Source organism: Electrophorus electricus, chromosome 7 (assembly GCF_041902795.1).
Source record: "Electrophorus electricus isolate QZ-2024a chromosome 7, ASM4190279v1, whole genome shotgun sequence".
In the NCBI taxonomy this organism is placed as follows: domain Eukaryota; kingdom Metazoa; phylum Chordata; class Actinopteri; order Gymnotiformes; family Gymnotidae; genus Electrophorus; species Electrophorus electricus.
The window spans coordinates 33546304-33560577 of NC_137503.1; the positions used below are offsets into that span (position 1 = coordinate 33546304).

Genomic DNA, 14274 nt, shown 5'->3' on the forward strand with positions numbered 1-14274 from the left:
TTCTTTTATTTGATGTTCTGCATTGAAAACATGAGCCTATAATCAGTCAGCTTACCCGCTAAGACAACAACCGTCCTCCGGCCCTCATCTGAAAACTAAACAGGTAATTACAGGAAGTCGCTCAACTAGCGTGACAATGATTCACATACAGAAACAGATCTGCCACTAGAGGGCGCACGCCTCGCTTCATCACAAACTTTGCGACACATGCCATCGACTAGCGGCATACAGCATGTTGACGTGTGTAAAGTGAGACTCTACCAAGCTACCCCTAACCACATGTTTAGCTAGTCATGGCTGTTTTCTTACCAGCTCCACGTATTCTAAGGTTTACCTCTATGTGAGCTACGCACAGGATGGGAAAGCCGAAAAAGAAGAGTAAGTATTCGCTAAGATCAACAATATCACAGTGGTTATTTGCCCGGTGGCTGGCTAAACCTGGATAACTAGGTTAGACACGCACGTTTTGTTAAGTTACTTTCTCTAACTCCCTACTCCGTTGTTTCTGCGTAGCTAGTGTGCCTGTTTTCCAGTTGGCTAAGCTATGAGAAGTAACGTGATGCATGTTGATCGTCTCTGTCGTCTTCCTCCTCTTCATCAGGTGACCTCAGCCGGGCTGAGCTGATGATGATGACAATCGCAGACGTCATCAAACAGCTGGTTGAGGCTCACGAGCAGGGCAAAGATATAAACCTCAATAAGTAAGCATCTGTATTTCTACACAGTCTTTATAATACGCAGGTTACTGGTTAAATAAATATAACCATTTGAAAGGTATGCTTTGACGCATATCCAAGTACCTGTGCCGTTCCCTATAGTTAGTAGTACGTAATAAATGTGGACTAAAGATTTATTGTCTTTTCAGAGTAAAGACAAAAACGTCAGCAAAGTATGGACTCTCTGCTCAGCCCCGTCTTGTGGACATCATTGCCGCGGTGCCGCCACAGTACCGCCGGTCCCTCGTGCCAAAGTTGAAAGCTAAGCCCATCCGCACAGCCAGCGGGGTACGATTACAACCAGTGGCCGTTCTCTGGTGTTGCCACAGCGTTCACTATTGCACTGTAACATTCAACACAAGTCAACATACATATGTACATACATACATACCTACATGCATGCATACATACATACATACATACATACATACATACATACACATTCATGCATACATACATACATACATACATACACATTCATGCATACATACATACATACATACATACATACATACACATACCTTCATACATACATACATATACCTTCATACATACACATACATGCATACATACATACATACATACCTACATGCATACATACATACATACATACATACATACATACACATTCATGCATACATACATACACATACCTTCATACATACATACATATACCTTCATACATACACATACATGCATACATACATACATACATACCTACATGCATACATACATACATACATACATACATACATACACATTCATGCATACATACATACATACATACATACATACACATACCTTCATACATACATACATATACCTTCATACATACACATACATGCATACATACATACATACGCATACCTACCTACATACATACATACATACCTACATGCATACATACATACATACATACATGCATGCATGCATGCATGCATGCATGCATGCATGCATACATACACATACATACATACATATACCTTCATACATACACATACATGCATACATACATACATACGCATACCTACCTACATACATACATACGCATACCTACCTACATACATACATACATACATACATACCTACATATGCTCTACTGGCTCTACTGGGTGTTGCTAGGAGCAGGTTAGGCACTTCAGTGTTGCTAGAGCGCTCTCTCTCACACACACACACACACACTCTCACACACACACACACACTCTCACACACACACACACGCACGCACACACACACACCTTGTGTTGATTTCTCTGTGTAGATTGCTGTTGTTGCTGTGATGTGTAAGCCCCATCGCTGCCCCCACATCAGCTTCACCGGCAACATTTGCGTGTGAGTAGTCGGCTGCTGGTTAACGTTGCACTCCTGACACACGTGACGTTTTTGTTTACCTCAGAGGTGTTTGATACAGGTGATTGATAGAGGTGTTTGATGGGTGTCCTGGATCTATAGAGAAGGAGACTAAAAATTCCACCAGACCACAGCAGATGCTGTCAGAGACTGAAACCTGAATGTTTACTGATCTTCCACAACTGCGATTGATTTGTGTGCTTGTTCTGGGCCCAGATACTGTCCAGGTGGTCCGGACTCCGATTTTGAGTATTCCACACAGTCTTACACAGGCTACGAGGTGATTATCCTACTATGTGTTGAATATTCCACACAGTCTTACACAGGTTATGAGGTCATTATCGTGCTATATGCTGCCTCACTGTGCAGGCATGGCGGTACACGTCAGACTGACCTGTGTTTCTTGTCTGTGATGCTTCTGTTGCATGTAGCCTACGTCTATGAGGGCCATCCGGGCCCGCTACGATCCTTACCTGCAGACCAGACACAGGGTGGAACAGGTAAGCTCCCCCGTCACATACAACCTCCTGGGGTTCAACTTTGTTATTGGGATTTGGTTTTTGTCACATTCCACCTTTAAGACAGTTTAGATTGTAAGGACAAACCAGCAACTTACATTTTCCATGCTGATTTAATGTGTTTAATGACATAAATTAGTAGAATTCTGTGAAGGAGACAGAATGTTTCCCCACTGTGATGATGTGGTTTAGAAAAGTGTTAAAGTTTCTGCATTATTACAATTACAGTAACAGAACATGTGAATCACAGATATTCACTTATTTACAGCACAGAGGTTAGAGGTTAGGGACAGGGTTGGGGTTTGGGTTAGGGTTAGGTCTGTGCCTCTGATATGTTTGAACATATATGTGCGGTATGTGCATATGTTTGCGTGTGTGTGTGTGTGTGTACGTGTATGTGTGTTTCTAGCTGAAGCAGTTGGGTCACAGTGTGGACAAGGTGGAGTTCATTGTGATGGGTGGCACGTTCATGGCTCTGTCTGAGGAATACAGGGATTACTTCATCCGCTCCCTACATGACGCACTGTCGGGACACACGTCCAACAACGTGGCTGAGGCCGTCAGGTACGGCACGGGACGGGGCTCCCACCACTAGAGGGCGGTGTGCGCCAAGAGGCACTCACAACACAGACAGGAGTTCAGGGGTCACTATAGGTGACTGACCGCTGTAAGAACACAGAGTTTAAAAGAGCATACAAACATTTACCCCAGAGTAGCACATCTGATGTTGCCCATTAGTTATTGAAGGTATTGAAGCCAAAGTGTGTTAATAGGGTAGGGGAGGCTAATCGTAACAACTGACTCAGTCATCCCATTCTTAACACTCATGAGCGAAACAGCGGCACCAGAGCGAAGGCAGAACTCTGAGGCTCGATCTTAGATTCTCAGTCTGTAGGCATAAGAGCAGCTGAACTGAACGAGCCACCTGCTTGTTTTATGGTCAGATCCTGTTATTTGTTGATATTATTCAGATCACCGTTGATGAGGGCATTTCACCTGGGAAGTAAAGAGCATTTATCTCACTTATCCTATCTTAGATTTCCTTTTCCCCCCCTTTTTTGTGGCAGACTAGTGTATGGATCAGCTGATGTATTGCTCTGACACTTGGCTTGTGTCAGCTGATGTTGACATGGCAACTACACCCAATAATAAATGTATCAGTGTGTGTTTGTGCTGTATGTTATGTTGCGTTGCTTATCTGGTCAGTGGCTACTGTAGAAGAGACTGTAGAAGAGGCTCTAGGTAGATGGGTCTGTGTGTGTCCCACTTCACCCAGTAACAGTGAAAACATTTTACTGGATTTCTCGGAGACTTGGCGGTGGCTTGTGTCAGGGCTGTGATCTTTACAGACGCTCTAATGCCCCCTTTCCAAACACAATGAACAGGCCCATAATGAGTTTAACCGAGGTTTGTTGGAGTAGAGGCACCACTAGAATTCACCTGTGTGTGCGCGTGTGTGTGCGCCTGCTTGGTAAACAGCGCCGTTAATGCGAAAAGATGGGGGCCGTGGAGGAGTGTGTGCGTAGGGTCTGTTAATTGGAGTTTGGTGGGTTTGGTGTCCTTTATTTAACCCGAGGCATTATCTTCAGATTAGCAGCTGCTCGGACCCGTCAGAAGGCCGCATTGATCATCCCAGTATCCTAATCTGGCATCACAGATTATCATCTCCCCAAACAGCAAGAAACAGACCACATAACATCCAATGTGTGACATACGGTGTAGGTTTTTGCCACATCACTAAAACAATGAACTAAATTTACAAATCTAGAATTATTATTGACCACACCGGTGGCATAACAGCCTAAAGGGCGGTGTTCTCTTCAAGGAGTTTGGCACATGTCTTGGGTCATGTTAAGATGCCCAATTCATATGCTAATGTGTGTAACATGGTTTTATCTCTGCCTGCTATTTCTGTCTGCTGGAGCAGAAGTCATGACGTGGATCGGGTCTTTGGTGAAAAGTTTAGAGTGATGGGCGTGAGAGCCGATCAGTAGACACGCAGCATGCCTCAACTGGGGCTGCCTGTGTTATTACCATGGTGCTTGGTTTATTTATTCTGTGCCTTCTGATAAGAGCGTGTGGGTGGCGGGGGGGTGCGGGATTACTGGACCAGCGCATCTTATCGGGGTGTGTTGAGATGACACGATTGTCGTAATTGTGCCATCTGCTAATCATGAAAATACGCGGAGGGCGACAGTTCGATTTCAGCTGCAGCCCTTATCTCTGCAGAGGGTGTGTGTGTGTGTGTGTGTGTGTGTGTGTGTGTGTGTGTGTGTGAGGAGGGGATGGTGACAGCAAATTACTTTTGCCTCATTTGACTTGCCTTTTAAGATCTTGCTTTGAACCATTATAATCTCATAGAGGTCCATATCGTAACGCTTACAAATGGAACATGTTCAAGGGAGAGGCCATAAACGCTGCACACCTCTGAGGTCTAAACGCACCCGGAATGAGGACTGTGTGTCTGTCCACCCCCACACATTTTCTCCCAGCGAGGGGTCGTTAAGATTGTCCCGCACTCTGCGGTTCTCCGCTGTTCTTTTGAAGATGATGAGTGATAAATGAACACTTGGACTGGCGTGAGCTACACACTCGGGCCCTGGAGCTCTTCAAGCACAAAGCACCGCAGAGCCGCCGGGTAGGTCGCATTTATCAGGCTAAGGGTTCTCCAGCTAGGAGCACTGGGAGCTTACAACACAGGAACAGAGGAACCTGCACGGGTTGGCTCTCACAAGCACAGGAGTGTGTGTATGTGTCCTAGATTCTGTGTATCTGCAGTAAACGCCGCAGTGCTTTGTGTGCAAGCACTGGGCATACTGATGACATATCGGAAACCTTCACTCACGACAGATGAACACAAGCAAACAACAATAAAGCCTAGCGACTGTGTGTGCGTGTGTGTGGTGCTTTGGATAAGTGATACTAGTTTGACTCCATGTTTGCACGAGACTTCAGCTGAATAGCCAATAAGTTGTTTTTCCCAAACTAGATAGTTTTAGTGGTGATATGGGTCATGTGTATCGGAGCAGACCTTTATTTCAGCACTCTGGAGGTCATGGGCCAACGTCAGCTGAAGTGAGACGTAGTAAACCATTCAAAACCCTCCCAGCTTTAAAACATTTCATTACCTTCTCAATGTTCTGGAAAGGAGACGTGCTCTCTGTATCCGCTGATTTTGTCGTGGTGGTTTATCTTTGTATTTAGAGTCTGTTCCTCCTTCAGGTACTCGGAGCGCAGCAACACCAAGTGTGTGGGCATCACCATCGAGACGCGGCCAGACTACTGCCTGAAGAGGCACCTCAGTGACATGCTGGCGTACGGATGCACCAGGCTGGAGATCGGCGTCCAAAGCGTCTACGAAGACGTGGCGCGTGACACCAACAGGTCAGCGTCTGTACTGCGCACTGGTTCATGGCGCAGCGTCCGTAGTTACTCTCTGCATGCCAAGGAGGAGCTCGCCAAACGCTGACGTTTATGTTCAGCCTCTTGTTTGTTCCCCCCGCAGGGGGCACACGGTCCGAGCTGTGTGCGAGTCCTTTCACCTGGCTAAAGACGCTGGCTTTAAGGTGGTGGCCCACATGATGCCCGACCTCCCGAATGTGGGCATAGAGCGAGACGTGGAGCAGTTCATCGTGAGTATCTCCGCGCTCTGGCCCGGCGGTGTGGGACGAGCCTGGAGGAGAGGCTCTTATCACACGGCCTCAGCCTGGGGCACACACACCTCTAATCCTGCTCTGTGATTTCATATAACGCTCGCCACCGAACCAGGCCAGGCTGGGTTATTCTGGCTGTTTATCTTAGACATAGCATGAGGATCAAATGAATAATGACCATAATTACAGGAATATATGTCCTCAAAAATCATACCACCTTCGTTTGACCCGATGATGAAGGGTGATCCCTCGTTAAGACCCGGGAACGGTGTGGGTCACCGGTCAGGGAAATGGTACGATCGGAAAAGACCAGCCGCTGTTGACGGGAACACAGGTCCTGTTTACGTGCTGGCTACGGAACTGGAGCCGGGTTCCTGGTACCAAACCTGGGCAGCACAGCAAGGATCTGAACTGGGTGTGAGATGACTAAAGATAGCAACTGTTGTCAAGGACCAGAGGGGTTAGTCGAGGGCCAAGACCATGATTAGTGAGCTGTCCAGTCACAGCTCATCTTTATGTGTGTGTGTTAGTGTTACAATGCCTCTAACATTCCCACTGCAGCTGTTCTTGAATGTCTGTCACTGCAGTCACACACACATTTTATATTATGTGTGTGTGTGTTTGTTTGTTTTGGAGCGTAGAATGAGACGGCCTCCCGTTCTCTGGGGGATTATGTAACGTTGGACTTTTTTTTGGTTTGTTTCCGTCTCCTTTTCAAATGGAGATGAGCTAGGGGTCCTTGGTGCCCCGCCACTTGTGAGGAGCTCGTCTCTTGACTGGGAAGACGCTCCGTGCGCTTTTCACTTAAAGCTTGAAGGTTGTATGAAATCCACCGGAATGTCACTGGGAAACATCAAACAGAATTAAACAATTTCAAAGGGGAAACGTTGATGAATATTTAGACATATACGTGTTCACTGATGTTTTTTTGCTCTGCAGCCGCATATGTTGAAAATAAGTTCACAGATATATGGAAATAGTTCCGTATCCTGTTGAGCAAAGTCCCTGACTGTTACAGGACAAATAGGTCTTTTAAAACTCATATAAATTAATTATAAATGTAAAACATGACATAAACAAATTATTCTATAAAAGTGCTGTAACTGCAGAAATGCTACAAACCTCTTGACAGCACACCAAGCGGCTTTCCAGGTGACAGTAAGGGGTCTGTCTCCGTAGGTACTGCCGCTACGATGGACTGGCTTTACATATCGCTGCATTCAATCTACTAAGATTCCGCAACAACTTGGTTTTATAAGTAAAAAAAAAAGAACACCTACATTTAGAATGTGTTCGTAGTTCATAATGTAAAACAAAATAAATACCTTTGCAGGCTGGATGATGTCGTGTAAATGATTGTTCCTACAGACATGCGATTGGGCTAAGCCAAAATTTCACCTGATGAGTTAAACTCCACCGGCTAAATTAACATCGTACTCCACACCACTGACTTTGATGACAGACGCTTCCGGTAAGACAGTGCGACACTAATGAGGGACTCTTAATTTACATATTTTGATCAGTCAGGTTGAGCATTATAATATGACATGCTCTGGAGGTGCATGTTGACTAAAGTGTGACCACAGAGACCAAACTCCGGGCAAAAGTGCACGAAATCTCATTATGTGCATCTCATTTAAAGGTCCCTCAGCCTAGCAACAGTAACTAGGATGGACCGCAAAGCTCGCGGAGGTCAGGTGTTCGTCTTGTGTCATAACCTGTGGCGTAATCATGGCAACCGAGTGACGGAGAATCGCACGGGTCCGTGTACCGTTCTTCCACGCGCTGCAAAATAAAAACAATCATATAGTAGCGTGACCTCTCTGTCCGTGTCCTGCAGAAACACGTGCGTAGTGGCGCGTTCTGCTCGCGCCAGGGGTTTACAGTTAGTCACTTTGCAGCACCTCTGTAAAAATGTGGAACATCTGGTGTCACTTTGATTGAAGTGTTTTCCGACGATCTGTAGCGGCCATGAACGTGGGATGTGTGTACGTTGTAGCACATGCGTTTTTATGTTTCCAGATATGTATTGCGGCGTGGCTTACATTTGGTGGGTTTTTTTTTTTTCCTTAGCCACCGTAAGCCACATACTGGAGTTGTTTTGTTTTAATTCCAACGAAATCCGATCTCTAAAACACTCTTCACTGATCCATTGGACTGGTTTTGTGCGTTTCCACTGAAGCTAACCAGCAAGCAGCCGGCATGACATTGGAATGTAAATGAGGCAGGAAGTGATGCACTAAGACGGGGCGGGTGGGGGAGGACGGGCGCCGTTTATGGCCCTTGCCCGTGTCCAACTGTGACACATTGCTTTACATTATCTGGAGGTCTATTATGGGAAATGAATAGAGCGAGTTTTATCGGGGGCTTCATTAGCAGAGCGGGAAGATCCAATCTGCAGCCGGGCCGCGCGGCGCGCCGGGGGCCTCTGATGGGCCGCGAGTTAAACACCAGCAGGGAGCGCGCAGGGAGTCCACGGGTCTTCCGCCACATGTCCCTGCATGCACTGCTCTCCCATCGGCTTCACAGCACGTGGTTAGGCAGGGTTTATTGGCCACGAGAAGGAAGAATAATTTAGAATCTCTTTAAAAGGAGCGCGCACGTCAGCATTGTTCCTTTTTGTTGTTGACGCTTGCCGTGCGACTTTTTATTTTTTTATTTTTTTATTTTTTTTATTTTTTTTAAACATAGAAAGTGAACTCTTCAAATCAAATTGAAGTTGCCAGATATTGGGTAGGTGTGAAAGCTAAGTTAATAGTCTAGCTGGTAACATGTAATTAAATAGTGGTGTAAGTCAGGTGGGTTCTTTCTTCACACTTCCAAGCTGCCCAGCTGGTGTCCTGTCTGCCTGCGGTCTGTCCCGTCACTGGGCCAGTGGTAACTGTGGTTAAGGTGCTCAACTTGTATTCAGAAGATTGCCAGGTCAAGACCACCACCACCACCAAGTTATCACTGTTGGGCCCCTGAGTAAGGGCCTTAACCCTAAATTGCTCAAGTTGTTTTCAGTCATAACTGTAAGTTGCTTTGGATAAAAGCATCAGGTCGATGCTGTAAATGTGAATGTGTAACTTGAGGCCCAGCGGGTGTCCCGTCTGCCTGCTGTCTGCGTTGGTCTTCATGTGGATGCTCTGATTTGGCACCGCTAAGTGTACCACAGTAGTCCGGAGCTGAAGTGTTTGTGCTTACACTCGTTAGCATCCTCGATCCATATCCGGGCAATGGGTTCCTCTTGCGTTCGTGTTCTCATCGGTGGAAAACGGGTCTTTTGAAAGCTTCTAAGTCGAACCAGTCAGGCAACACTTCTTGGCCGCAGCAATTTCTTGAGCAGGCACATGGACGCGGGCGCTGGTTGGGCCGGCCGCTGCCCTCCGCTCTGTTCCATTGGTGCATTAGACGGCGTGATCCAGCTCCAGATTCTCCCCTGTGTCTGGGTACGTATCCAAGCGATAGCGCTCCAGTAGGAGGCCTTATGTCCGTGTGCGAAGGAAGGGGGGAGATTAATGGCTGTGTGCGTTCGACTCGAACCCTCTCCCATCAGCCCTCCGCTGACGCCAACACCACACTTGCCTCTCCTGCGTCACCCGCCTCTGCCTTCCCTGTCTGTTTAGCCCTCCCTCCCTCAGCCGTGGCGAGAGCGAGAGAGAGCGGGACCTGACGCTGCTATCTCCGGAGGAGCGTGCGCTCGCGCCGGTAGGAGCTCGGCGTGGCCGGGTGATAATGGAATCCCATTAGGCTCAAGCAGCACTCATTTCGGGACTTATCTATCTCGGTGCAGGCTCCTCCACCCACCCCACCCCACCCCACATGCCTAGGAAAACACACGCACACAGAGATGCATTTAATTTGGTTTGGAAAGAGAACGCTAGATTTGAGTGTACCAAGAGCTACAAGTTATTCCGAGTAATCCTCTGTTCCGTTTTCTCTTAAAGTTATGGAAAAAGAAAAGTTTTATTGTTTCTTTTAAGTGTACTGGTGTCTAGCCTAATGCGTTGTCCTTCGTATGGACAACATGGACAGAACTAATTAAATATAAGCTGATGTCATCTTGATTGCCATGGTTCGGTCATCGTTGTCATGGTATCAGTCCTAAAACTGCATAATTGACAACAGGATAATGAATCTTTACCCTGTGATAAGACAGATGTCAGTCATACAGAGGCACACTCATAGTCTGTAATACCATCTAAAATGATATATACTGTCCGCATTCTCCATTAAAGCACATGTAGATACTGGAGCCAGCGACTAAAAAATGGTGCACATAAACATTGGCGAGAAGTGCCCAGACAGGAGCGGGTGTGGCGGGCAGGACCCTTGTGAGGGAATCTCTTCAGTGTTTTGGGATTTTGATTGAATAAGTTATCAGATGATCCGAGGCTGGACTGTGAGGGAATAAAGATTCTGAGTGTTTCCCAGACTGAACGTTCCACCTCTCCAGCGGCTCTTGGAGGTTGCAGGAAGTGTCAGTATTAGAGTGTTAGTGATGTCTACACAAATGTGCCTCTGTTGCATCAGTTGGACTCGCTGTGGGACGAAGCCCTCTTCTCTCCCTGTTCAGGAATTCTTCGAGAACCCGGCGTTCCGTCCGGATGGCCTGAAGCTCTACCCCACGCTGGTGATTCGTGGCACGGGCTTGTACGAACTGTGGAATACGGGACGCTACAAGAGCTATTCGCCCAGCATGCTGGTCGACCTGGTGGCACGAATACTGGCGCTGGTGCCGCCCTGGACGAGAGTGTACCGCGTGCAGAGGTACGGCACCACCCTCACACTGGGCCAAAAAACCCCCCAAAAAAACCACTTAGAGGTCCGTTAGCGAGGTGAATCGTTCATGATGACTGAAGTAGTTCAGTATCAAAATCAGGCTGGTATTGGGACACTCAGGCAGACCCCTAATTGAAGCCTGTAAATACTGACCCGGAACATCCTTCCATGTTAAAGGTGTGATGCACCACCGTGAGGTAATCATCGCTGCTGTAAGGAGTCCTTGCTTTTGTGTGTCTGTCATCCAGACTGCAGTAAATCATCTCCCATAACTGTACTTTACTCTGTTCCAGCAGAGTTCTGCTCATCACATAGCTGACAAACTAATTGTGGTGTGTAATGTTGAATGCGATTCAGCTGGCTGCTCCTCTGTAGAGCACGGTCACTCTGTGTGTGTGTGTGTGTGTGTGTGTGTGTGTGTGTGTGTGTGGTGTGGTTAGGGACATCCCTATGCCACTGGTGAGCTCTGGTGTGGAACATGGAAATCTGCGAGAGCTGGCATTGGCCCGCATGAAGGATATGGGAACTGAGGTAACTCGCGTTCTCCACTGTGTCAGAGGGAATCGAAATATTACCCAATCTGACTTTGTAAATAGTTTTTTTTCTTTCTCCGTTTCGCCCTGCAGTGTAGAGATGTAAGAACAAGGGAAGTAGGCATCCAGGAGATCCACCATAAAGTGCGGCCATACCAGGTAACAGTGCTCGGCCTCTGAGGGCTGAGATGCTAATGGTCACAGCTTTCATTATTCTGTGTATTCCTCAGGCAGCTCCATGTAATTACCATACCATGTCAATTACACGGCCACATGCTGTGGCGCCCCCTGCTGCCCGTAGGTGGAACTGATCCGCCGCGACTACGTGGCCAACGGTGGTTGGGAGACCTTCCTGTCCTACGAGGACCCCGAGCAGGACATCCTGATCGGCCTGCTGCGGCTCCGCCGCTGTTCTCTCCAGTCCTTCCGGCCAGAGCTGAAGGCCGGCGTGTCCATCGTGCGTGAGCTGCACGTCTATGGCAGCGTGGTGCCCGTCAGCAGCCGCGACCCCGGCAAGTTCCAGCATCAGGTGAGAAAACAGAAAGGGGGTGGGGCTTGGAGCCATCTAATTCGGCTTCATAACCATGAGATGAGCTCTGCCCTTGAGCGTGCCAAGAACAATGGAGGAAGATTTGATTTAAGTGGACGTAAACACTGCTGATGGACCTGAAGCTCTGGGACAACAGAGCACAGCCGTGTTCATACAGCAGTGTTTACCCAAACCGGTATCTTAACTAAGGAACCTGGGCCCCGCCACATAATCCCGTCTCTAATCAAAATGACGGCTCATGTAGCGGTCGTTGGTTTCTGGAGTCGGCGCGGATTTGGTGCTCTTCATAGCTGCGTAATTTCTCAGGGAGGTGATCCCATTTCTCAAGGCCGGCTGTCTCTTGATCGGCATTCCCGCTTTCCTCCTATCTGTGTCCACAGGGTTTCGGGATGATGCTGATGGAGGAGGCGGAGAGGATTGCCCGGGATGAGCACGGCTCCGGCAAACTAGCCGTCATCTCAGGTAATCAAGACGCAGCCGCTTTTCGAGCAGGCGCACCAACGCGGGCGCTGGTTGGCCTGCCGCCACACGTCGTTCTGTTTCATTGGTGTTTGAGGGTCAGACCCGGGTCTGGATCCTCCCCACCCGTGTGCTCTCCTCAGCAGTCAGCTGCAGGGGCGAGATAACGGTGCGGGGAAAGGCGATGCAGTATCTGCGTTGGCATTGTGCAGGTCGTGACGCGTGCCAGTCGCGGACAGCTGCTTTGTGTCTGTGCTTTTCAGATGTCTGCACACTGCAAACACAGCTCAGAACTAAACAATGCTCCCATAATTCCATTAGCACACACTTCTGTTTACTGCCTTTGTCTGCCTCTGGTTTCAGGCGTAGGAACTAGAAATTACTACAGGAAGATGGGTTACGAGCTGGAGGGGCCGTATATGGTGAAACGCTTGGACTAGCTTCACGCTGCAGGACACGCGAGATGATCATTTCATCAGTGATTTTTTTCATTTTCTCAGGAAGACTGTAGTAGAGATTTTTTGTCTGATTTGCCACAGGTTCTGCTCCTGTTATGTTTGACTGATGAGTTGGGCTGTGTTTTACAGCCCACGTATGGCAGACTTAGACGGGAGGTGATGGGCGCCATCTGCAATCACACTCAAAAAAGAGAGAAAATCTCATTTTATTTATGTAACTAGTCAGTTTCTTATGAATCTATCGTGTTTTCCCTTCTGTATTCTGAAGATTAATTGCTATTTTGGTGTTTTTAGCAGTAACAACAGCATATGTTTGTTTGTTTTTTGACAAATAAAGGCTATTTATCTCTGATCGTAGCTACGTCCGTAATTTGTATGTTGAAGAGCAGATTTGAGTGGATGTGTTGACCAGCACTGAACCTTCAGCAGAACTGAATGGGACAAAAACATTAGCAGTTCTGTGTCCCAAAAAAGCTTTTAAAAACCGACGCATAAGTGGTCCAGAATTGACTTGCTCTTGTTGGGAATAAAAGTTATAGTCCACTTTTATTTTTCGCTTCAACTGCGTTCTCACATATCAGTCGCCCGCCATGTCACAAATTCCCATCTGGAGGCTCCTGAGTGGTGACGACTCTTCTTCTTCGCAGGAGACGCCGTGATATCTCTGCTGATGGGATTTTGCTGCTTCATTTAACACTGCAATACCCAATTATATCTCTGTCTCCAGCGCCGTGAGTCAAGGTGTCACTCTGGTGATGACTGACTGGCCTTTACAGCCCAGTGTCTGTGAGCTCAGCCAAACTGAGCCTTTAAAAGGTCTGGCGTCTGAAATACGGTTTCCAATAAACTGGAAGATCTTATCCTGCGCTGTGCAGAAGGTCCCCCCACCCCACTTCCAGTGTGACCCTCCATTTGCATCACACGTGATTAAACGTGAGCTGGACTCGTCATTTCCCAGCACCGAGTCGCCGTTATGACTTTAGCAGCCACCAACGCTGCCACTGGAACCAAGACAAACGTCCTGATGACGTGTGCCATCTGTCTGGTTTGGAGGCGGAACCTCCAGGGACTGGCCCCGCCCCGCCCGAGCCACGGAGCCTTTGGCGCTAACTGAATTCGAATGGCTAATGTTCTAGCTGATTCCAAGAACACAGGCACTCCGGAGAGGACGACGTCGTAGTTCCGCGCTTTGCGTATCAACCGATAATTTGCAAAGGTCGCAGAACGCCATCTCGCTGGCCGATCTGTGGGCGGAATGGCGGAGAGAGGGAAA

At 47.7% G+C, this 14274-nt stretch overlaps 1 protein-coding gene across 1 annotated transcript; it reads left to right on the plus strand.

Moving 5' to 3' along the window:
* The first annotated feature begins 220 nt into the window (after positions 1-220).
* elp3 (elongator acetyltransferase complex subunit 3) lies at positions 221-13353 on the plus strand. The gene is made up of 15 exons (XM_027015963.2): positions 221-378; positions 602-701; positions 866-1004; positions 1978-2048; positions 2283-2346; positions 2498-2566; positions 2994-3148; positions 5807-5968; positions 6090-6216; positions 10796-10989; positions 11442-11532; positions 11628-11693; positions 11836-12063; positions 12465-12546; positions 12907-13353. The coding sequence occupies exons 1-15, from the start codon at positions 357-359 to the stop codon at positions 12981-12983; spliced, it is 1647 nt and encodes a 548-aa protein (XP_026871764.2). The 5' UTR covers positions 221-356; the 3' UTR covers positions 12984-13353.
* Positions 13354-14274: the final 921 nt, after the last annotated feature.

Excerpts from the sequence above, each read along its gene's own strand:
- elp3 (XM_027015963.2), top strand. The coding sequence starts at position 357 with ATGGGAAAGCCGAAAAAGAAGA. Across the intron at positions 379-601 it reads GGGAAAGCCGAAAAAGAAGA|GTGACCTCAGCCGGGCTGAG; the intron begins GTAAGTATTCGC and ends CCTCTTCATCAG. Across the intron at positions 5,969-6,089 it reads GTGGCGCGTGACACCAACAG|GGGGCACACGGTCCGAGCTG; the intron begins GTCAGCGTCTGT and ends TTCCCCCCGCAG.